The sequence below is a fragment of the Castor canadensis genome, chromosome 6, assembly GCF_047511655.1.
Source record: "Castor canadensis chromosome 6, mCasCan1.hap1v2, whole genome shotgun sequence".
Lineage (NCBI taxonomy): Eukaryota > Metazoa > Chordata > Mammalia > Rodentia > Castoridae > Castor > Castor canadensis.
The window spans coordinates 114,832,540-114,857,910 of record NC_133391.1 but is presented as its reverse complement, the minus strand read 5'-3'; the positions used below and the strand labels follow the sequence as shown (position 1 = coordinate 114,857,910).

The window sequence follows — 25,371 nt, the reverse complement described above, 5'->3', positions numbered from 1 at the left end:
AGGCTAACGCTGGATTTACGTGTGTACTTATAAAATATACCTTAAAGACTTCTTTTGGATTTCAAGGTAAAACTATTCTTTTTTTTTTTTTTTAATGTTTTTCAATACTGGGGATTGAACCCAGGGCCTTGCAGATGCCAAGCGAGCACTGTAACACTTGAACCACGCCCTTAGTTCTTTTGTTTGTGTTCTGTTTTTAAGATAAGGTCTCATGCTAACTTTGTTCCAGCTAACCTCAAATTTGCAATCTTCCACCCTCTGCCTCCTCTGAGATTGTAGGTGTGCCCACAAAGCCCAGTGAGAGATTTCATTTTTAAATGTTGGTAGCACTCACATACAATTATGAGCAGTATCTAATATTTTAACAGTCCGAATTTTGTTCTCAACTACAGAACTGCAGGCAGCAGCTATTTTTGTAAAGTATGGGCATTCCCAAAGTATCTTCTGAATTTCACCGTAATCCAGTTCTCAGTACTGGCTTTAAGACTCTGCTGGGTATAAGTCCTGCCACACCTGCTTTGCATAATCATTATTTATATACAAATGAACTGCAAATTTCCCAAGATAAACACTGGCTTTAGCACTCTCTATAAAAGTGGATATACTGAACCAATTCATAAGCATTACTAAGTGTCTGCTATGTTTATGGACCCTACTGTGAAAACAAAATCTTAGGTGAAACAACTGGAGCACCAATGAAAGACTATAAATCAGGTACTAAACAATGTAGTCAGACTATGATATGCCATAGAAACTCAGAAAAAGGGGAAATCTAGAAATAAAACTGAAATTACCACAGAAAGCTTCACAGAGAAAACGCTCCAAATAAAATAAAAGGAAGAGGTATACTTAGGGAAGGAAGGAGCTAACAGAATAGGAATAGGAAAGTGGAATGTTGAAAAAGCAGCATGAACACTGTGGATGGAAAGTAAGTACCAGAGAAGACACAAACCCATGACAAGAATGAGGTCCTAGAAGAAAAGCATGAAATAAGGAGAGGAACAGGGTAACAGTAAGAAACAAGAGCATAGAGTTTTCTTTGTCATGACATACTTTTCTGAAGATAACACGAGAAAGCCAAAAGCAAGGACTTACTGATATTGATGGAGTAAAAGGGGGAAATAAAGGAGCAAAATTCCTCAGGAGACTGGTATAGAAAGAATTCAGTACATAGGTTGAGGGATTGGACCAGACAGTACCTAACAGAGTGTACATTTTATCAGTAATGCCAGACATGCTTTTTTAAAGTATGATAGTCTGGTGGTAGAGCACTTGCCTTGCATGTGGAAAGCCCTGGGTTCAATCCCCAGTACCACTTAAAAATGAAAAAATAAAAATAAAAGCTTTCAACACTTTCAAGAAAATTCCTAAGAATATGACTAATATTGTGACAAATGTACCATTTTAAAGGTCTCCTCCATCACTTAATAATGAATAGGTTCACTCTGGAAAAAAATTTGGAGGCTACTTAAAAAGCTAGACATCGATCTACCATTTGATCCAGCAATACCACTCTTGGGGATATAACCAAAAGACTGTGACACAGGTTACTCCAGAGGCACCTGCACACCCATGTTTATTGCAGCACTATTCACAATAGCCAAGTTATGGAAACAGCTAAGATGCCCCACCACTGACAAATGGATTAAGAAAATGTGGTATCTATACACAATGGAATTTTATGCAGCCATGAAGAAGAACGAAATGTTATCATTCGCTGGTAAATGGATGGAATTGGAGAACATCATTCTGAGTGAGGTTAGCCTGGCCCAAAAGACCAAAAAGTGTATGTTCTCCCTCATATGTGGACATTAGATCAAGGGCAAACGCAACAATGGGATTAGACTATGAGCACATGATAAAAGCTAGAGCACACAAGGGAGGGGTGAGGATAGGTAAGACACCTAAAAAATAAGCTAGCATTTGTTGCCCTTAATGCAAAGAAACTAAAGCAGATACCTTAAAAGCAACTGAGGCCAATAGGAAAAGGGGACCAGGAACTAGAGAAAAGTTTAGATCAAAAAAATTAACCTAGAAGGTAACACACACGCACAGGAAATTAATGTGAGTCAACTCCCTGTATAGCTATCCTTATCTCAACCAGCAAAAACCCTTGTTCCTTCCTATTATTGCTTATACTCTCTCTACAACAAAATTAGAAATAAGGGCAAAATAGTTTCTGCTGGGTATTGAGGGGGTGGGGGGGAGAGGGAGGGGGTGGAGTGGGTGGTAAGGGAGGGGGTGGGGGCAGGGGGGAGAAATGAACCAAGCCTTGTATGCACATATGAATAATAAAAGAAAAAAAAATGAATAGGTTCCCACTATTTTAAAAATAAAGTCCAAACTCTTCAAGCCTTATTTTAAAGGATATTCATAATCTGACCCCAGACTACTTTCCCAGGCTTTCTCCTGACTACTGTCTGCTCATGGGAATCCAGTGCTCCTGCCCAGACAATCTGCTCCTTGCCACCAAGTGAATGCTATCTTTGCCCTTTGTCTGCAGTCCATGCTCACCACCCTCACACTCACCATAGCCACCTAACCAAAACCAAGGCTAAAAACAAAACAAAAACTGTGCTATTTGTTAAAGAAAGGAAATCAAAGATGAGTAAGACACATGGTGACAAGGCTATTTATTAATCTTACCTAAATCTTACCTAACTTTCAAAGTTCTTCTCAAGTCCCATATCTACCACAGACAGTTACAGGATTCAGCAAGAAATGTTGGTCTGAAGGTGTGGCTCAAGCAGGGGACCACTGCTTTGCAAATACGCAGCTCTGAGTTCAAACCCCAGTCCCACCAAAAAAAAAAAAGTAGCAAGAAATATTTCTTCTAACTCCTCAGTATTCACTGCCTTCTACTCATTTGGGTCATCATAAGCAGCCTAGATAAACAGCTTATTAGGTCTATCTCCTTTCTTTCTACTAAAGAGTCATATCCTAGGGGGCAAGGACTGCATGTTGTATCTGGTCTACATTCTTGGCATACAGAAAGTAGTCAGTAAGTGGTCCTAAGTTTGAATGCCCTTTTGAGTGAAAAGGAATGTGTCATCCCTGGCAATGAAACAGGGAAGAGCAATTTAAGAGATTCATTACTTTGGGCCCTACTTACCCTGCTGCCAGTTCTAAACATCTTTTTACCTCCTCTGATCTTTTTCCTTCATTACAAGCAATGATGCCTATAGCAAATAATAATATATTTGGGTTTCCACAGGTTAGAATCTTATGTTTCTTATCATTTCCAATTAATTTTCACATATTCACAGTGATACTCAAGGGTTTTATAAATCTAATAAATTATTATCCATCAAAGGCAGGTGAAAACAGTTCATAAATTTGGAATTAGATCCTGGTAAGGCTGTAACCTGACACACGTAAGCACAACCCTCCTGGCCCTCTACTGAGTATCGTTATACATCTCATTCAGCATCCTCCACATTGCCCTGACTGCCCACTACGTTCCCCTCATAAACCATGGTGAATCAGCCCATTCTTAAAGCAAGACATTTCTTGATTCCTCAAATCTTATATATGTAAAGGATGATCCTCACAGCCCATACTGTAACCTGTTCTGTCCTATGTTCAGACCTGGCAAAAACAAATGAAAAGGTACAGGTGTCTATGAGACCAACTAAGTACAAAGAGTAGGGCGATGCAGAAGCAGGAACACTAGACACTGCATGCCTATGAAAGCAGCACCTCCACAGAGGACGAGTGTCCAATCAGATCTCCAATGAGCTCCAGTGAACACGACGTGGCATTTTCTTGCTGTTTTTTAACAGTTTGGCTGGTTTGTTTGTTCACTCTTCCAAATCCCCACATATTAAAAAAACCTAGAAAAATACAATCATTTCAGTCATTTCCAAAACTACCATATTCTTTATTTGGAACAGTAATATGAGACAAAAAAACAAAAACACCAGAGAATATGCAAAGATGTTTTAGACAAGGGCTGAGCAGATGGCACCAGACACTAATGCAAGTAGGCACTCTACTACTTGAGCCACACCTCCAGTCTATTTTGCTCTGATAATTTTGGAGATGGGGGTCTCATGAACTATTTGCCTGGGCTGGCCTTGAATCATGATCCTCCCGATCTTGGCCTCCCAAGCAGTTAGGATTACATGTGTGAGCCACTGGTGCCTGGCTGCTAGGGTCTTTAAAACATTATTTCATTTCATCTTCCTTAACTAACCAGGTTTGCTCCTCATCTCTTTTTATTGCCCCCTCTTACATACTGGTGAAGGTTTATGAAGATGACAAAAACAGACTGGAAGAAAAGTAAAAGGCAAAAAAAGAAGAAGCTGGAGGCACCAGCATCTGATTACTTATCAAGAGTTGATATTTCATGTAAACATCCAGAATTCTGTTTTTCAAAACACAAGGAAAAAAGGGTTTCTCCATAAATGGAGTTCTACGTCACCCATGACTCAAGGCCAAAGAGCACTTATGTCAATTTGACATCTGTCAGTACAAATTCTGTTTGTGTATCAGTCAGAATTACAGACAACATGAATAATTACCTCAGTAGGCCATTTAGTTATTCAGATGACTAGAAAACAGATTTTTCTTCAAAACAATAAAATTCCAGTTGACATGAGTTGAAGTAAAGAGACAGTTCTACATTGGGGCAATATTAAGAAGCTTGTTTGGAGAACAGCCTGGATGATTCCTGTGTCACAGGAATCACTTTTCATTTGTCTATCATATGAGAAAAAAGGAAGACAGGAAAGGGAGAGGAGGCATAAAAGAGAAAGGGGGAGGGAGAGGGAAGACAGGGGATTGGGAGGGAAAGCAGGAGGGAAGGAGAGAGAGCGATGCCAACTTTTGGCAAAAGACACACCTGTTGGTACAGGCTCAGCTGTGAGCTGCTGTTTTTCTCGTAACTCCCAAATGCGTACACTGCCATCTTCTGAGCATGAGATTAACTGCCTGTCAGAACAGAAAACCAGTGATACAAAGACAGGGCACCAAGGAAGGCCAAACACTATTTGTAGTGAAAAAAACCACTGGAGCCTTCTACTGCTTTCATTCAGCTCTTGGAGGTGATAGAAATCACGATATCACATGGTTCACAAGGCATACTTCAGGAAAAACACACATTACATTCTGCCACTGGCTCAAAAGCCACACATTTATTATCTACATTTTTAAAACACATTCAGGAAAACAGGTATGAAGTGTATTTTCACAATGTCCTGAGCAGCTCCCTTTCCTCCTCTTACCGTATCTCCTTTCAGGGGGCCTCTCATTCTAAATATGCCCTGCATAGAAAACAGTGCTATTCCCTTCCCATAATTCCAGCCCTAGAAACTCAGCAGCTAAAGCTACATGGAGAAGAAAAAACTCTCACTTAGTAACCTTAGACAATAAGGAGTCTACCATTTGATTTTGGCTATAGAACACATAACACCCATGAAAAAGTAGCTTTACAAAAACCATAAAAAGAAAAATGAGTACACTGTAAGTGTCCCAAGTCTTTAACCCTATTAAATAAATACCAGATTTTAAATAACCTTACAATGAATGAAATTGAAAGCAGGTCATTTGAACCTTGCTTCTATAAATATATTGCTGCAAATTCCTGTTAGAGACAGCCACAGGCATTTTCCATTTCCAAAAAAATAAGCAAGTCAAGCCACGGAACCAGGTAACTTGGCCACTGGTGGCCAGAAACCATGCCTCTCTTTCACCTCATGCAGAACAGATAGGAACATGTACCTGTTTGGAAGCTTGGCAACGTGCAAGACACTGGAGTCATGTGCCGTTTTCTGGCAGGCAATCACACGCTTCAGTTGAAGATTATACACATATAAACCCCTTCCAACTGCAGCAAATACATTCTAGGGAGAATTCAGAAATGGGATTAAAACTAGTATTTACTACCAGGTGTAACAGATTTCCAGCCCTTGTGTGACATCAGAAACCCACTGTTACTGTCCCTATTTTCAGCCATCAGTCAAAATTAGTGTACTGACCTCTAAAGTCCAAAAATGTCAAAACACCAAAGAAAGCTGGGCACATTTAGACAGTAGAAGGACATGGCACTACAGAGGAGGCTCCACACAGCATATCCCCTAGCATTGCTGTCGTCCTCGATGAAGTATGACAGCTCTAGGAAGGAGCTATGGCTGGCAGTCTAGCCTTACAACAGCAGCTGCTGAAGAATAGTCTGGATTTTCATCCTTCGGAAAGCTACTTAGCTTCCTTTGTCTACATCTGAAGTAATCAAGTGGCCTACAAATAATACGAAAAAAGTGTATGCAGGGCTGGGGTTGTGGCCCAAGTGGTAGAGTGCATGCTTAGCAAGTGTGACTCCGAGTTTCAACGCCAGTACTGCAATAAAAAAAAAAAGGTATCTGCTGTGGTGGCACTATCACCACAGGTCTTCTGATAGCTTCACGCAAACACCTTTCCATATGTAATATCTTTGTACTGGGTGAATTCGACTATGATACATTGTAAGAACCTTTATAAATGTCACAACATATCCCCACATACAACAGTAGAAAAAATGAAAAAGGGAAAAAAAAGAAATACCTTTTAACTTTCGAAAGCATTTTAACTTTCAAAAGCATTTTTTGCCAGTGTGCATTCTCATTCAGCCTCACACCATATCATTAATGCAGGAAAGGCAAGCATTATTGCCACTTTCCAGATGAGCAAGTCCAAACTTAAAAACTATTAAAGTCACACAGGAAATATGACATGCAGTCAATATCAGAATCAAAGTCACATGACTCTAGTCCCCTGCTCTGTACACATACCATACCACCTAGCTTCTGAAATTACTTTCCACATGACTAGACGCTCTGGGCAGCGCTCCTTTTGAAATCATTCATTTTTTCTCAGTAGCTATATCTGTATTGAGGCAGACTTTTTAAAGTTCCCTATAGTCTGCCTCTCTGTTTTCAGCCAGAGACCTTGGGCCCCCAATGCCTCTCAGAGACTACAAACCCAACCTCGACCTAAAGCAGTGGATCCAAAGCATGCCCCTAGGCTTACTAGAGTGTTAACGTGGAAGGATCCACCTCACCCTCAGGATCGGTACTCTGCATTCAGTAATACAAGCTGAGAACCAGTGCCCAGCATGCTAAAGAAAGCAGCTGGCCAAAGTGCTATCATCTAGAGCCTTAAGGTTTGTACTCAATGCAAAATACCCAGAAACTCATTCTATGACCAGGAAATCGAAGCAGTAACTGATCCAAGGTCATGAAGAAAATTATAAACATGACTAGAGAACTCATAAGCTTTGGGTGCAGCATTTACTCCACAAAGACACACTATCAATCACCCACTGTCAATAACTAGTGAGAGGTAAAAATAACCTATAAATGGAAAGAACTCAGGAAAAAGAAGGAAAAGCTGACTAATGCATTATCAGGCAATCATGGCAGCTAATGAAGATCTATAAAAAATGTAGGACTACAGGAATATAAAATGAAACCTTAAGTATTATGTTTCACAAGTGAAAACAATATAAAATTAAATGTACTTGTAACTTTTGAGGGCTATAACACTAAGAAATCTCATCTTTTTTGGATCCATATTGCTTTTATCATATTTAATTATTTTCAAAATAAAGAATACATAGAAACAATCTTTGGGTATATATGAACATTTTTAATCCAGCTCTTGTCCTTTGGTTTCAATACAACTTTTGTTTCTGTTTTTAAAGAGTGGTGCAGAGAAAAATAAAAAAATGTTCTCTCACTCCAGAACAAAATTATTGAAATATTTTACTTTTAAAATTTTTCAAATTTTTATTTATTTTTAATTATTTTTGTGCCCTATGCGTAAAACAGCTTTGGCCACTGACCCAGGCAACAAGTTAGGATGAACAAAGGGCTGTAATCTGTTCTGCCCCTGACTGCAACATCACCAATGAGATGTCTTTGCCCATTGCCAAGGGTCAAAATTATTGAACTTTCAGTAAAAATAATGACATGCATGCAATTAGAAAATTTAAACGGGATAGAAAGGCACAAAAGAAAACATTCCCCCACTCCCTCTCCTGAAAAGTTAGGGACACTTTTAATGATTACATTTAGAAAACTAGCTCCCTCCAAACATATTTTCTGAGCCTCTGGAACTACAAGAACAGTTTCCTGGCTCAGAAGTGAGGTTTGGGTGTCTGTTAGTGTTGATATTTACAGAACAGAGCTTCAGAAGCATCACTACCGAGGCCTAAAAGGATAGAGAGCAGCAATCTCACCCAATTTCTTGGCCAGGACACTTGTAGACTAAAAGAGAAACATTCCTGGAAGTTTAATTTTTTTTAACCTCTCTAGGAAATATACCTAAATCTTCTGAAGGATTCTGTTTCACAGTGTTTCTTAAAACAGTTTGAAGCATTAACTTAAAATCCTGTGGCATTATCTAATCTAACCAAAAATTTCAATAGGATTTCTAAATATGTGGCCATCTAATCATTTCCTTGCCTCAAGATTAGACAAAGATTAAACTGCTTTTTCAGTGAAAGTAGTACAATCTTCATAAAATATCAGACGATTTAAAACCATAGGGATGATACCTTTTTAATGTCAATTGTGGAATTAAATTTTAAAAATCAGAAATTGGGTTTATTTTAAAAAAAGTTTACAGATAATTTATTTTTTACCTCTTTGTCACATGTGAAATGATGAATAGAAATGTCACTTAGTTTTTGACAGAGTTTTATTTCCTGCTGGGTGTCCAGCTGTGAAGATGGGTCCCAGAAGTTGCGTTCATAGGCCTGCATGGTCCAGTCCAGGACATCCCAGATAATCAGCTCTCCGACGTGGGAGCCGGTAACAAGGCTGAAATCTAGGACCAGTTCAAACAGTTCACATATGCCTCATTATTGGTCATTTTTTCCAGGTTAAGGTAAAAATGAATGGATTTCCTAGTGGCAATGCTCTATAAAACCACAGTAATGAGAACACTGAGATCCCTAGACAAGCCAAACAGAAATACTAACATAACAGACTAAAAAGATCAGAAATAGTCTCAAGTTTACCTGGTTGTATGATATGATTGCATTTCACCTCACTAAAGAAATAACATACTGGAATGTTTGGTCAAATTTTAGGAGACTGAATATAAAAGAACCTTACCTTGGATCATATATCAAAACATGTTTCAAATATAATATTAAAACATTAAAGGTACTTAAAGGATTGAAGAAAATACAGGTGAAGGATTTTGAGAATATGGAGTGTTAATGGGATCTAAAGAAAGCCAGATGGGGTGAAAGTAAATATATGCTTGGCAAAAAAAAAAAAATCATACAATTAAATGACAAGATGTGCAACTTAGATGTCAATAAGTTTATTATACTTGATATATAAGGTGTTCTTAGCAATCACTAAGACTGAGATAGATACACCAGCGGTGGGGGTGGAGGGAGGAGACCAAGCACCTGAATAGGAAAGTTTATTTTATTTACAAGTGGTAAGTAAGTATGTGAAAAAAAATTAAGTACTTCAATAATCAAAGAAATCTCAAAGCATACTACTTACTGACTTACGAATTGGAAATTCATAGATTTATAAATTCAAATGCATAAATCTTGTTATAAAACAGGAAAATACCTAATATCAGCAAAACGGGGAATCATTTACATTTATACTAATGTCATAGTATAAGTTGGTACAACCTTTTCAAAGATTAATTTGGTAATTTGAATCAAAACTGTTAAAAATGTATTGATCCACAAATTCTACTTCTAGAAATTTATCTTGAGGGAAATGCAAAAAAGACAAATATATGTACAAGGTTGCTAGACATATCTTAAAAATTTGAAGATATCCTAAATAGCTCACTGGGGATTAAATAAATAAAGACATTTATAGAACAAAATCATTATCCACAAAATGATATTAAAAATTAAGTTGTAAAAGTATTTTACATTGGTAGGGAAATATATTCATACATAACTGTTATGAAAACAGTAGACCTATTTTTATATACAAATACACACACACAGAAAAACAGAGAAGGATGTGGACTGGTCCTTAATACTGGATGATGGTATGATTTTATTTTTAACACTTTTTATGTTTCTCATTTTTCTACTATGACTATGTGTAACTTGCAGAATAATAAGTTTTTAACACCTTTAAATAAAATAAAGTTCATTTGCCAACACACTTCATTCATTAAACATTTAATAGAAAATGTATGACTGTTAGACTAAAAATTATCTTTAAAAATGTAATTTATTTTGATTCTTACATATTTAAGGTAAGACAGAACAGAACAACACAATGAGTCCAGAAACCCCAGTTCTAATTTTGGCTCTGCCATTATTAATGAGGTAGTCTTAAGGAAATCATTCAATCTTTCTTTATCTTGGATTCCTTACATATTAAATGAGGATTATTTTAGAAATCAAATTAAATGTTTATCCATTTAAAAAAGATAACAAATTAACATTCTTTGAGTCTGGTATTATTTTTGAGTCTCTGGTATTATTCCATATTAGCTGTATTAAAACATGCAGTGACTTGCCATTTAAGAGTATACAGATGGGTAATTATGATTCAATTATACCATTTATCAAATAAACCAGCAGGCCAGAAATCTCTAATAACCATATGAACAATTCCTTAGAAATAAAGAATTACTAGCAATCACACATGTAGACATTATTTTGTCTCGATTCTAAGGCCATAATAGGTAGCTCATTGATGTCTAATTTCTATAGTTTTAGCAGATTATAGACTTTGTTCTGTAAAGAAGTAAGTGCACTTCTCATCTCAGGGGAGAAACAACTTCCTAGTTTTAATATTGTGAAATTTAAAGCAGTACTCATCTTTACTGCAAAAGAATCAGAGAAGTTAAGGAGCGAAGATTCCTCTTGACTCCAACTCTGGGTCGGTAGTCATAACACAAGAGTCAGAGTACTGAGATCACACAGCTCCCAACTCTGACTTAATCCTCCAACTATCTGTGATTCCTCTTTGCTACAGAAACAAGTTCTACCGACCCCTTGGAATCTTTCACTAAAAACAAAATACTGGCATTCATCTGACTCAGCACATACTTCATCCTGTGTAAATTATTTATATTCCCAGGCAGGTCATTCAAAATGCTCCACACCAAACAGCTTCAGTGAGGCGTTATAGTGGACGGACTGTCATCCCAGTATCAAAGGCTACTTAGGAAAAATCTCACCTGGCATCTGTCTGTCCATACTTCCCAAGAACTAATACTTTGTGATTACCATATCTTACTGTCAGCACAAATCAAGAAAAGGAATAAAATAAAAGAAGCACGCAAAGCCTTTTGCCAGAAGAGATTAGCAAGGTCATCTTGTGTCTGTCTCAGGAAAGCTGTCTGGGCATTCAGATCTTTTTAGCAAACTTGGTATGTATTATCCCCATTTGTGGGAGTTCAAGTATATCATTCAAGATTGCCCTGGGGCCACCTCACTAAAAATGCACTTCTGCTGTGATGGAGAAACCTAGTAACTGTCGCCTCTTTCATTGGTAATGGATGAAGACAAAACACGGCAGAAAATTGACCAGGTAACTGTACAAAACAATCATTTTAGGATAACCAAAATCTGTAGCATCACTGACATGCCTGTGCCAGATCAAACTGTTAACAAACCTTTTACAAATTTTACCAGACTACCTGGCCATGAATGATTGCTAACTATGCTTTATCTTATTTATTCTCTGTAGTATAATTTTGTAGTCATAGAGTTTATAAAGTAGGAATTGTTACAGGTTTTCTGTAACTTTCTTTTCTTTTTGGGGGGAGGGGAAGTACTAGAGTTTGAGCTCAGGACCTTGCATTTGCTAGGCAGGTGCTCTACTGCTTGAGCCACACCTCCAGCCCTTTTTTTTTTGCTTTAGTTATTTTTCCAGATATAGTCTCACATTTTTGTCTCCAGAGTAGCTGGGATTAAAGGCGTGCACCACCACCCCGCCCTGTAACTTTCATTAACTTTTTTTTTTTTTGCTTCAGCTTTCCATTTTCCTTCCTTTAAGAATCTGGCAAAGAGAGTCGGTCTTGGTGGTACACACTTAGAATCCCAGCACTCGAGACTTGGAGGCAGGAGGATTACAATTTCAAGGCTAACCTGGGCAACATAGAGACCTTGTCTCAAAAAATAATAATAATCAAGTAAAGAAACACTTCAGGGAAGTTTTCTTAAAATACCGTAGGAAGCTTTGGGCTAGGGTGTGCCTCAGTGGTAGAGCACTTGCCTACCATGTTCTGGGTTGGCTCCCCAGAATCAAAAAAAAAGGTTAAAAGCCAATTGCATACCACACTATAAAAGAAGCACCTTCAAATGAAAGCTATCTCTGGAATACAGCATCATCTCCATTTATGTAACCATGATGGTTCAATGGCACCAGTGCATCATCATTAAAATGGGACAACTAACTAGGCATGACCAGTGTAATGGGCCAGAACACTGCCATGCTTTCCTCAATAGCTCCAGAAGCTTGGGGCTAATGGCTCAGCATTACCAAGGAGACTCAAAGGGTCTGCCACATAAGGATTTGTATTTTGAGCTAACATCTCAAGCCATAAGGCTAGAGGAAAAAGAGCCCCCAGAAACGAAGAGGTGCTATCAACCACTGTTACTTCCATCACCACAGCCAGTCTGGTACTTAGAGAGACATGTGGGTGAATTTTATAAGATGCCCATTTGAGGGAGGATTTTAGATCTGGGAGAGATATCATTGGTGAATTCAAATGTGACTGAATAGCACACAAAGACACACAGGGAAACTATACTTGGTACTCTCTGTATCCCCTCACTCCCCTTGTCTCATGTTCACACAAAATACTGGCCAAAGAGCCAGCCCAGGCCTCAGGTCAACATGTGGCTGGGATGCCACCCACTCATATTTACAACAACCTTACAGACTTGTTTGCAGTCTTCACCGGAGGAGTGCTCTCATCTGACTCACCCACAGATCATCCAGCACAGCTCTGATGATGTAAGCTGTTACTTATTTGCAAGTGAACTAGCTATATGTCAAGATCTGTGGTTTGTGATCCTATCCTGCCATCTGATGTCTGACTCAGCTCTCCAAAATCACTTACAGAGCCAAGTAAAGATGCTGGCAAGCCAAAATGCATAACCATGAGGAAGGGCAGACATGATCCATTTTCAGCAGACTTTTGTTATTCTCTGGAAGTCTTCAATCATGATTACAACTGGATAAAATCTGTTCAATCCATTTTAAATATATGACTTGCTATGTGATTTTGTGCTATATGTCAGCAAGACAAAAGGGCTTCTCTATAAAAAAGGACCAGGCCATTTGCCAAGAATGCTAGAATGCAGCCAGCACTCATCCTTGTAATCCTAGGAAAGGGTAGGAAGGAGCTGTTCTGGGCAAAATGTTCCTGACACCCCATCTCAACCAATAAAAGCTGAGCATGGTGGCGTACACCTGTTATCCCAGCTACACGGAAAGTATAAATAGGAGGATTTCAGTCCATGCCACTCCAAGCAAGACCCTATTTCCAAAATAACGAAAACCAAAAATGGCAGGAGGTGTGGCTCAAGTGGTAGTACCTGTCTAGCAAACACAAGGTCCTGAGTTCAAACACCAATAACACTAAAAAAAAAAAATTTAAAAATTGCTGGAATGTGAGAGGCACTATGATTTACAGCCTACAACAATCACTCCACAGCTGCCAAATGGTACTTAGGATGGTGGGCCTACTGTATTCTCCAAGTGCCTAAGTCTTAGACCTGTGAATACAGGAGACTTTCTCAGCTCAACTGTCTGAAAGTTCAGAGTAAAGAGAATGGCACCTAGCTAATTGGAAGGTTGAGTTGGGGAAGACTGAGGTTGGAGGCCAGCCCAGGCAAAAAGTCTGCAAGATGTCATCTCAACCCTGTCATCCCAGCAACAGCAGGAAGCATAAAATAGGAGAATAGTGGTCCAAGCTAACCTGGGCAAAAGCAAGACCCAATCTGCAAAACAACCAAAGCAAAAAATGCTGGAGGCATGGCTCAAGTAGCAGAGTGCCTGTCTCACAAGCATGAAGTCCTGAGTTCAAACCCCAGTACCACCAAATATATAGAGAGAGACAGAGAGAAAATGACAGTCCCTACAAAGATAAACTATTATTTTAATAATGGTTAATTCTAGAACCCTGGAACAAAAGGAGACTGAAATTCAGAATAGATTAATAAATACAAAATTCTACATAATATATATGTATACAATGAGCTCACCATTGACATTAACCAATGAGAGAACATTATCCTGGTGATCAAGGAGGCGCTTAACTTCAATAATATCCCATTCCAGTGATCCTTCTGTGGGTGTTACTAACCTGAAAATTACTAAAGGAAAAAGATGGATGCAATTTTATTAAAATGTTCAAAGAATATAAAGTTAAGTTTCTGCTAAAAATATTTTTGATGATAGCTTCTTAATTAAGAAAAATTTCTTAATTTTTATTATAGATAATAAATTCATTAAGAAATATTTCTTAATGAAATAGTGAAAGGTACTTATCATATTAGAAAGCCTATTCCAAAGAGAACCTTATTCATATTAACTTAAACTATTTCTTTTTTTTTATTCATATGTGCATACAACGTTTGGGTCATTTCTCCACCCTTCCCCCGCCACCTCCCTTACCCCTCCACGCCATCCCTTCCCCCTCAACTCCTCACTACCAGGCAGAAACTATTTTGCCCTTATCTCTAATTTTGTTGTAGAGAGATTATAAGCAATAATAGGAAGGACCAAGGATTTTTGCTAGTTGAGATAAGGATAGCTATACAGGAGTTGACTCACATTGATTTCCTGTGCATGTGTGTTATCTTCTAGGTTAATTCTTCTTGGTCTAACTTTTTCTCTAGTTCCTGGTCCCCTTCTCCTATTGGCCTCAGTTGCTCTAAAGTATCTGCTTTAGTTTCTCTGCGTTGAGGACAACAAATGCTATCTAGTTTTTTAGGTGTCTTGTCGCTTTTATCTTGTGATCAAAGTTCAGTCCCCTGTTGTGTTTGCCCTCGATCTAATGTCTGCATATGAGGGAGAACATACGATTTTTGGTCTTTTGGGCCAGGCTAACCTCACTCAGAATGATGTTCTCCAATTCCATCCATTCACCAGCAAATGATAACATTTCATTCTTCTTCATGGCTGCATAAAATTCCATTGTGTATAAATACCACATTTTGTTGATCCATTCATCAGTAGTGGGGCATCTTGGCTGTTTCCATAACTTGGCTATTGTGAATAGTGCTGCAATGAACATGGGTGTGCAGGTGCCTCTGGAGTAACCTGTGTCACAGTCTTTTGGGAATATCCACAAGAGTGGTATTGCTGGATCAAATGGTAGATCAATGTTTAGCTTTTTAAGTAGCCTCCAAATTTTTTTCCACAGTGGTTGTACTAGTTTACATTCCCACCAGCAGTGTAAGAGGGTTCCTTTTTCCCCCGCATCCTTGCCAACACCTGTTGTTAGTGGTGTTGCTAATGATGGCTATTCTAACAGGGGTGAGGTACAATCTTAGTGTGGTTTTAATTTGCAGCTAGAGATGGTGAGCATTTTTTTCATGTGTTTTTTGGCCATTTGAATTTCTTCTTTTGAGAAAGTTCTGTTTAGTTCCTGTGCCCATTTCCTTATTGGTTCATTAATTTTGGGAGAATTTAGTTTCTTAAGTTCCCTATATATTCTGGTTATCAGTCGTCTATCTGATGTGTAGCTGGCAAATATTTTCTCCCACTCTGTGGGTGTTCTCTTCAGTTTAAAGACCATTTCTTTTGTTTAGCAGAAGCTTTTTAGTTTTATGAGGTCCCATTTATCTATGCTATCTCTTAGTTGCTGTGCTGCTGGGGTTCCACTGAGAAAGTTCTTACCTATACCTACTAAATCCAGAGTATTTCCTACTCTTTCCTGTATCAACTTTAGAGTTTGTGGTCTGATATTAAGATCCTTGATCCATTTTGAGTTAATATTGGTATACGGTGATATACATGGATCTAGTTTCAGTTTTTTGCAGACTGCTAACCAGTTTTCCCAGCAGTTTTTGTTGAAGAGGCTGCTATTTCTCCATCATGTATTTTTAGCACCTTTGTCAAAGACAAGTTGGTTATAGTTGTGTGGCTTCATATCTGGGTCCTCTATTCTGTTCCACTGGTCTTCATGTCTATTTTTGTGCCAGTACCATACTGTTTTTATTGTGATTGCTTTGTAATATAGTTTGAAGTTGGGTATTGTGATACCTCCTGCATAGTTCTTTTGACTGAGTATTGCCTTGGCTATTCGTGGCCTCTTGTGTTTCCATATAAATTTAACGATAGATTTTTCAATCTCTTTAATGAATGTCATTGGGATTTTGTATGGAAATTGCATTAAACATGTAGATTACTTTTGGGAGTATAGACGTTTTTACTATGTTGATTTTACCAATCCATGAGCATGGGAGATCTCTCCACTTTCTATAGTCTTCCTCAATCTCTTTCTTCAGAAGTGTATAGTTTTCCTTATAGAGGTCGTTCACATCCTTTGTTAGGTTTACACCTAGGTATTTGATTTTTTTTGAGGCTATTGTAAATGGAATTGTTTTCATATATTCTTTCTCAGTTTGTTCATTATTAGTGTATAGAAATGCTAATGTTTTTTCTATGTTGACTTTATATCCTACTACCTTGCTATAGTTATTGATGGTGTCTAGGAGCTTTTGAGTAGAGTTTTTTGGGTCTTTAAGGTATAGGATCATGTCATCTGCAGATAGGGATATTTTGACAGTTTCTTTACCTATTTGTATTCCTTTTATTCCTTCTTCTTGCCTAATTGCTCTGGCTAGGAATTCCAGTACTATGTTGAATAGGAGTGGAGATAGTGGGCATCCTTGTCTTGTTCCTGATTTTAAAGGGAATGGTTTCAATTTTTCTCTGTTAAGTATAATGCTGGCTGTAGGTTTGTCACATACAGCTTTTATAATGTTGAGGTACTTTCCTTCTATTCCTAGTTTTCTTAGAGCTTTTATTATGAAATGGTGTTGGATCTTATCAAAGGCTTTTGCTGCATCTATTGAGATGATCATGTGGTTTTTGTCTTTGCTTCTGTTAATGTGGTTTATTACATTTACTGATTTTTGTATGTTGAACCACCCCTGCATTCCTGGGATGAAGCCTACTTGGTCGTGGTGAATGATGTTTTTGATATGTTGTTGAATGCAGTTTGCATTATTTTATTGAGGATTTTTGCATCAATATTCATTAAGGAGATTGACCTATAGTTCTCCTTTTTGGAGGTGTCTTTGCCTGGTTTTGGGATAAGTGTAATACTGGCTTCATAAAATGTGTTAGGCAGTTTTCCTTCCCTTTCTGTTTTGTGGAACAGTTTAAGGAGGTTGGTATCAGACCTTCTTTAAAGGTCTGATAGAATTCAGCAGAGAATCCATCAGGTCCTGGACTTTTCTTTTTTGGGGAGACTCTTGATTGCTGCTTCAATTTCATTTTGTGTTATAGATCTATTCGGTTTATTAATATCTTCTTGGTTCAGTTTTCGATGATCATATGTATCTAGAAATCTGTCCATTTCTTTAAGATTTTCAAATTTATTTGAATATAGGTTCTCGAAGTAGTCTCTGATGATTTCCTGGAATTCCATGGTGTTTGTTGTTATCTCCCCTTTCGCATTCCTAATTCTACTAATTTGGGTTTTTTCTCTCCTTTTAGTCAGGTTTGCCAGGGGTCTGTCGATCTTGTTTATTTTTTCAAAGAACCAATTATTTGTTTCATTAATTCTTTGTATGGTTTTTTTGGTTTCTATTTTATTGATTTCAGCTCTTATTTTTATTATTTCTCTCCTATTTGTTTTGGGATTTGCTTGTTCTTGTTTTTCTAGGAGTTTGAGAAACTATTTCTTTAAAATGCTTGAGATGTTTCAAATGATCTACTTGAATCCTACATTAGTTTCCTTAGAACTCACTTCCTTTATTGACTCTTCTAAACACACTACCAAATATCAAAGGCTCTGTTCTCTCTAGAGCTTCAACACACATCCAGCTGTACACCCATTCCTGGTCAGCATCTGGCCCTCGTCCCTGAATCACCTCCACTATCAGCTTTCTCTACTCAGAGTCCCAGGCCAGTAAGAACTGCTACAAAATAAGCTAGAAATTCATGCTCAACTTCAACTCAGTGAAGACTTCAGCAGGTGCTTTAAAAGACAAAACAAAACTGTTTTCTTGATACACAGGCATATACCAATAAATCAAAAACCTCTGAGGAGGATAATAATCGTGTACACCACATAGTTCTTTGACAATGGGAAGTGCTCAATGTCTTGCTGGACTCATTATCTTACTTTGACAAAAAAAGGTTTATTTAACTAGTATAAATCTTAACTTTAATTAATGCAGAAAACACAAAATCAAATTAATGGAAGTGATCCTACTGATCAACATTTAATAAACATTCACTATGTTCTAGGAGCTCTAGCTATCAAATGTGAACAAGGCCAGTTGCTGCCCTGAATGCTCCCAGTCCACAGTGGGCATAAGATTCATCCACAGGCTTACTGTCGTCAGTGTATGAAGTGCTATCATCAGCCACTGGAGCAAGAGCTATGAAAGTGGAAGATCTTGTAGCTTTTCCAAGTGGTGGTAATTGTCCACGTTTCTCTTCCTTCTCACATTTCTCTCAGGAAATAGGTCATACCACATGTTTCCTTCTGCTCTGATAATATTTCCCTAACTGACACATTTCTAGCAAGGTTATTAAATTCTGATAGCCATTCACATTCAAACTGTGGTTGTCAAACGGTCTTTCAGTCAATACACAAGAGAACTCTTCCTGATACCTATCAAACTTGTATGAAATCCTACCTTAGATGGAATACTGACAGATGAGAGTAGGATTTAGATTAAGCAATGTTATTTAATCAAAAAATAAACTGCAATACTGACAAGAAAAGAAGCCTGCCCTAACATCTTAAAACTGTGTCTCTTTTAACAACCCCAAAAGGCCAAGAGTAGGGCAAGGGTAGACATCTCTGAAATAAAAAACTACTTTGTCTTCCAGCATGAATGTTCTAGTTTTAAAAATATATACACAATACATGCACAAATAAAACAAAGAAAAGGAATGTCATACTCACTCAGTTCTGTGCCAACTGCTGCTACAACACAGTTGCTTGGTACTTCAACCAAAGCACTGATCCCTTCATAAAGATATAAAACAAGGCAAATCATTTTTTTCATGGATTACATCAAAAACAAAACATTCTCAGTTTTATGCCACACATTTCCAGAAAGTAGGTGACAACAATAAAGCACATAAAACTTGCTACATTCCCACTTTCTTGCTTATTTAAACATGAAAATGACTGCTTCAGGAGGTTTCTGGGAGCTCTGCAAGGCATTATTGACTTCTTAAGGGTAAGATATACCCTTTGAACATTTCCACTGTTCTGGAAAGTGGTATGTATATCCAGCCATTCCCACATATTTACTGGGATCTCTTATGATAAAAACCACCAACCATCACAAGACGGCTAGCTCAAATGAGATGTAAAACGGGGGTTTCCCTCAGTGGAAACTTAAGAAGCCTGCGCATGCTCATTGGCACCAAATGAGCTCATGTGTTACTATGAACTAAGAATCTGGTCTTCATCTTCTTTCTTGGTGTACAACTCTTAAAATACTTTGACTCTCCAATGATAGTGTCTTTCTGTATGACAATGAGAAGACTGGTGGATGGCTGCCCTTAGGTAACTTTAGGATAGAATCTTGTCACCCCCTCCACTCCCAAGACCAAAGCAGGATTAGAAGGTTGGAACTTTTAGCTCCGCTTCTCAAACACCAGGGAGAAGAGAGGGAATGAAGGTTGGTCACCAATGGCTGAAGATTTAATCAACCATGCCTATGTAAAGCCTCCATAAAAAAAAAATCAAAAAGACAGGGTTGAGAGAGATTCTATATAACGAAATCCATGCAGATTCCTGGAGGATGGCACACCTAGAGGAGGACTGGAAGCTTCATGCCCCTTCCCACATGCCTTGCTCTATGTATTTCTTCATCTGTATCCAGCTCAAGTAAAACAAGTGGGCTGTGAACAGCACAAGTGGGGTGGGGGGCAATTTTGGTAGCTGCACCCTCAAAATGTGAAATCTGATGCTATCTCCAGGTAGTGTCAGAATGAACTGGATCAGAGGGCAACTGGCTGGTGTCTTCCAGAAGCATGCTGTTAAACAAGAGTATAGGAGAAACTGAGTCTGGAGTTTGCTATTCCCATATCAACAGAGCTAGTCAATAGTTAACAGCCAAGAAAGTAGCTTTCAAATAGCATGTTTATGGTCAATTAATATTTACAAAACTCACTATTGAAATAGTCAGACTTTATACTCTTATCATATTTCATTTATTTATTTAAGTATAGAAGTTTTTGTAAGGGTTTTGTTTGTTTTTGTTTTTTAAGAGACAAGATCTTGCTATGTTGCCCAGGCTGGCCTCAGACTCCTGGGCTAAAAGGATCCTCACCTGCCTCAACCTCCCAAATAGGTGGGACAACTTGCCACAGTGCCCAGTCTTATATGTAGAATTCTAAGTATCTTTTCATAGCTGAATTATGAAATGGCTTGAGGCTAACCATAACTTCTGTGAGATAGATTACAACTATTATTTTTGTCAACAAAAACTAAAGAATTGATATATTAGGACATGTGCTGTCAAAAAAACTTTTATTAAAGTTAATTCCCTTCTACTATAATAAATATACATAATTCACATATAATTTATACTGTGTATACAAATTTGGAGAATATTTCACTCATTGGCTTATCTTTTCTACATATCAAAAGACTAGTAGCGCTGCTGTGATTCAGAGCATTTCTACCTCAGCTCCTCCTCCACACAGGCTTGCTTAGCTAGTATGTTTTATATCTTCTCATGTATAGGAAGGTGGAGGACAGAGTGCAGGAGCAGTGGAAGAGAAGGATAAGGAAGAAACAAGGAGAGCAGGCATGGGAAGGAGAAAACAATTGGTTTAAAAAACATTATTTGTGAAATGAGGATACTAACTGAATATGGCTAATCTTCTGACCTAAGAAACATAATGCTCTACACGAGCCTCTGTATTCATGAAAAGTGTCTTTGAAGAGTCACCGTGTCTTTTACAGTGTGTCAATCAGGTTCACAAACACCTTGCTTTGTTTTTACCTGTATCAGAAACATGGCTGGTCTTACACAGGAGGTGTGATTTTCGGTTCCACACACATAAGTCATTCCCACCAGAGAGCCAAACATCTAGTCTCTGAAGAACAGTTAAACACTGCAAAAATTGATTTGAAATATACATCAGTTCAGAAACTCAAGTATTCATTGTTGAGTGGTTTTAAATTATGTCCTCAAGTTCTTTGAAAGCCTCTCTTTACTATGCAGAGCTTACTTTTCCTTATCTTGAACACAGGCTCTTCTAGGTAACTAGTGTCTCAAGAACATAAAGAAGAAGAAAGGATGGTGCATGACTGAAAGACTAAGTCATAGAAGACACTGCAGCTTCCTCCCTGTTCTCTCTCAGATCACTTGCTCCAGGGCATGACCACTCAAGCAACCATATGGGAAAAGGTCCACACAGCAAGGAACTGAGGTCTCCAGACAACTACCACTAACATGGCGAGCCTCTGGAAGTAGATTCTCACCCCAGGTGAGCCTTCTGATGACAAAACCGAGACCCTGAGCAGAACCACTCAGCTAGGATGGTCTTTATTCCTGACCAAACACTCTGAGATAGTGTTTATTGCTTTAAGCCATGAAATTTGAGGCAATTTGTTACTTAGTAGTAGATAACTAATATGTAATACTTAAATCTCTCTTTAAGTGAAATGGGCAACATGACCTTTGTTTTTATGTTTTTAATTATCTACTAATTCTTCTAAATAATTCTCTTTGGTAGACTCAGAAAAGAACTGTAGAAGTCCTGTATCTTTTATGATATGCTAAGGTCCCTTTCTTTCATAGTCTCTTCTTCACCCACTGACCCAGAGTGAGTACAAGGGAAACAGCAAGAGAGAATTGAAAAGAAAAATAGGAGGCTCTGGTGGTCTTGCCTAGGCAGAAGGTTGGGCTGCCTTTCAAACAGAAGAAAGTGTTGAAAATAATCAATACAGTTTCTATTTCAGGAGGTCCTATCCTGTCTACTCTCTGGATTTCTGATAGCTGCATTTTATTTTATTGGCAAATAATATTCCATCCATTTTTTTAGCTAGTATGAATAATACTGCTCTGAACATTCATGTGCAAGTTTTTGTGGGGACATGTATTTTCATTTCTCTTGGAAATATATCTAGGAGGATTCTTGGGTCAAATAATTCTACTTAACACGTTGATGACTTGATATAAACTATTTTCTAAGGTTACTATAACATTCCCCCCCCAGCAATGTTTAAAGTTCATAGTCTTTCCATAAACGAATCAACACTTTGTTAGACCTGTCTTTTAGATATTGGCCATTCTTGTATGAAACAGCATATCACTGTGGTTTTGACTTGCATGTCTCTGACAGCTAATGATGTCGAGCTTTTTTCCATGTACTCACTGGCCATTTGTATATCTTTCTGAAGAAACACCTTTCAAATTCTTTGTCTGTTTTTAATTGGGCTATTTGTCTTTATTCTTAAGAGTTCTTTGCAGCTGGGTGCTAGTGGCTTCCACCTATAATCCTAGCTACTTCCACCAATAATTCAGCCCAGGCAAAAAAAGTATGTGAGACCTCATCTCAACTGGTAAAAAGCTAGGCATGGTGTTATGTGCATGTCATCCTAGCGATGGAGGGAAGCTTGAAATAGGAATATCCTGGTCCAAGCTAGCCTGGTCAATAAGTGAGACCCCCCATCTCAAAACATAACTATAGCAAAAAGGGCTGGAGGCTTGCATCAAGCAGACTGTCTGCCTAGCAAGTATAAAACTGTGAGTTCAAACCCCAGTAGGACCAAAAAGGAAAGAAAGAAAAAAACCTGAATTAAAGTGAGCACAATGATATTTTTAAATAATTTCTTACTGAAACAAACAGTATCATAGCAGCAGTAAACAAATACAAGTAGCTAGCTGATTAATATTACAATAAAACCCCTTTAAACAAATCCAATTATCAAGATGATTAACATTACAATAAAAACCTAACTGGAACTGAGGGGGGAAGCGGGGAGAGGGTGGGTGGGAATTCAGGGGGGGAGAAATGACCCAAATAATGTATGTACATGTGAATAAATGAATAATAATAAAAAAAGTCTTTCCACCAAGGGGAAAGATACTTTGCTACTGACCAGATCCTATAGCTAGTTCATGAAACAGTTCCCCAAAGGAATGTTCCCAAAATACACTGTTATTTTCTCTAAGTTCTCTGTTCCTTCTAATCATGTATTTTCATTTGAGACCTAATAACCTTAGTTTTTCAGGCAGCAAGATTTTTAAAGGCATATAAAAATAGCAGCTTTTCAGATCACATGAAATATAAGTTTTGATCAAGTTGTTTCTCTAATAAGCAGCGGAGTTCCTGTCACATAGCCTCAATTAGTATCTGTAAAATAAATGAACCTAATAGGAGAGCCACATTAAGATTTTTAGTTTTGGAACTAGGTAACTCACATGTCTTTATGACCTTTGAGAAGGCAGAGGTCAAGGAAAAAATAACTCCGTATTTAAGTCAAATTATAAAGAAAACAGAACAGCTACTGTTACAGTCATTCTTCCTAGAATTTCTTGCTAAAAATGTACCAGGTCCTACCTTTTCCTCTCTTATTAGAATAATTAGTCCCTGCTCTAATTTCCAACTGAAACATTCTAATGCTTAATACATATGCCTCCAAAAATCTAGTTTCAGAATCAAACAGCTATAGGGATGTGAAAAAAATAATTTTTAAAACTTACAAAAGTAATTTATCTCATTTATTAAACCATTTTTTCTGAGACAAAAACATATTACCATAAAAACTTGCATTTCCTTAAGATTTTACCTTTACAGTAGACTGGAAGCAAGATATTCTCTGAACTTGTCTGCCAGTATCACAATCCCATACCTGAATTTATGTTAAGAAATAATTTCTAAACAGAATTTTAAAATCTTAATGAGATAATATTAATAATTAACAACTAAATCACAAATATAAAATGGTCAGATCTTTAAACAAAATAAAATAAAATGTTTAGTGTTTCCACTGCCACAAAAATTCACACAGTGAGTCATCAACTTAGTAGAGCAGGTTTACAATAGAAATAAGCTTGAGATAAACTTTACTATCAAATTGTAAAAGTGCCAACGAACAAGTGGTCTGAAGTACTGAATCTTTACAGGCATTAAATATTGCAACTGTTTAAACTGCTTCTCCTGAGCAGTCCACCCTGATTTAATAAGCATGAAAATAAATTATTTATACTACAAATTATATCTATTAATTAATATTTCCTGAAAGCCCCTGCAATGATTTGATACTGCTATCCTGATACAAAGACTAACAACGTGTTTCTGTTACCTGCATGTGTATTTAAAATGAGAGGTTTCTCTTAACATGTTCAAAATATATAGTGTATATAGAATACATTACATATAATAGAATATAATTATTTTATGATATATATATAAATGATTTCTTGAAATTGTCTCACCCATAGGCAATCTATCTAGAAACCACTTCAGCTGATGAACTTATTTAAAATGTGTTATAAATTTAAGTCCTGGTCTATGAAGCCTCAGAAATAGTTACTCCTTTGGGCTTACTTCAAAACATGGTGTTTGAAGCCATTTAAATAGAACATTCAAATAAGCATAAACCTTTTAAAGCCAATCTGAATCTGACAACTTTTTAAAAAACTAATGAAAGATTATAATTATCCGTAATGGTTGACTATGGGCTTCACAAATTCAATTCTTCATACTGATATTCAAGGGCTGAATTTGTTTACAGAAAGTATTTTGTGAAGGCAATGTCACATAGAGTTTCAGACCTATGACTTTGTAATCAGAAGGCATGCCAGTTCTGTACTCCACTGGCTGTGCGCCTTGGGGAAGTTACTTAACATATCTGTGCCTCTACTTTCTCATCTGTAAATGATAATGACAAAAAATATCTACTTGAAAGGGATATTTCAAGGGTTAAAGGGGTCAATATATGTAAAATACAATGTATAGCACACACAAGCACTTTATAAAACTTTACCACTGCTGTTACAGCTTAACTTTTTACCTAAAAGTATAGGAAAAGTTACTTTACTTTTGTAAAACTGTTTTTGAGTACTGAATATTAATATTAAATACTGAGCAGAGAGTAATTCACTTTTCTGCTGACTCAGAAGCTCTAAAAGAGTCTCATGGATTGGGACCATTGAGGTTCTTTTGCTGTAAAATGAGAGGGAAAAGACGTGAATTATTCTCCAGTACAACTTATCTTTGT

At 37.4% G+C, this 25,371-nt stretch overlaps 1 protein-coding gene across 8 annotated transcripts in view; it reads right to left on the bottom strand.

Annotated features, from left to right (window-relative positions):
• The window catches only part of Wdr41 (WD repeat domain 41), a 44,504-nt gene that overhangs the window by 536 nt on the left and 18,597 nt on the right, over positions 1-25,371 (bottom strand). For all 8 annotated transcript variants that reach the window (XM_074077246.1, XM_020177879.2, XM_074077247.1 and 5 more), the window contains 8 exons: positions 23,938-24,000; positions 21,143-21,254; positions 19,084-19,146; positions 14,195-14,305; positions 8,621-8,805; positions 5,722-5,843; positions 4,844-4,932; positions 3,700-3,833 (listed from right to left, as the gene is read on the bottom strand). In XM_074077246.1, the coding sequence (XP_073933347.1) occupies positions 3,700-3,833; positions 4,844-4,932; positions 5,722-5,843; positions 8,621-8,805; positions 14,195-14,305; positions 19,084-19,146; positions 21,143-21,254; positions 23,938-24,000 (879 nt within the window). The remainder of the gene's footprint in view (positions 1-3,699; positions 3,834-4,843; positions 4,933-5,721; positions 5,844-8,620; positions 8,806-14,194; positions 14,306-19,083; positions 19,147-21,142; positions 21,255-23,937; positions 24,001-25,371) is intronic.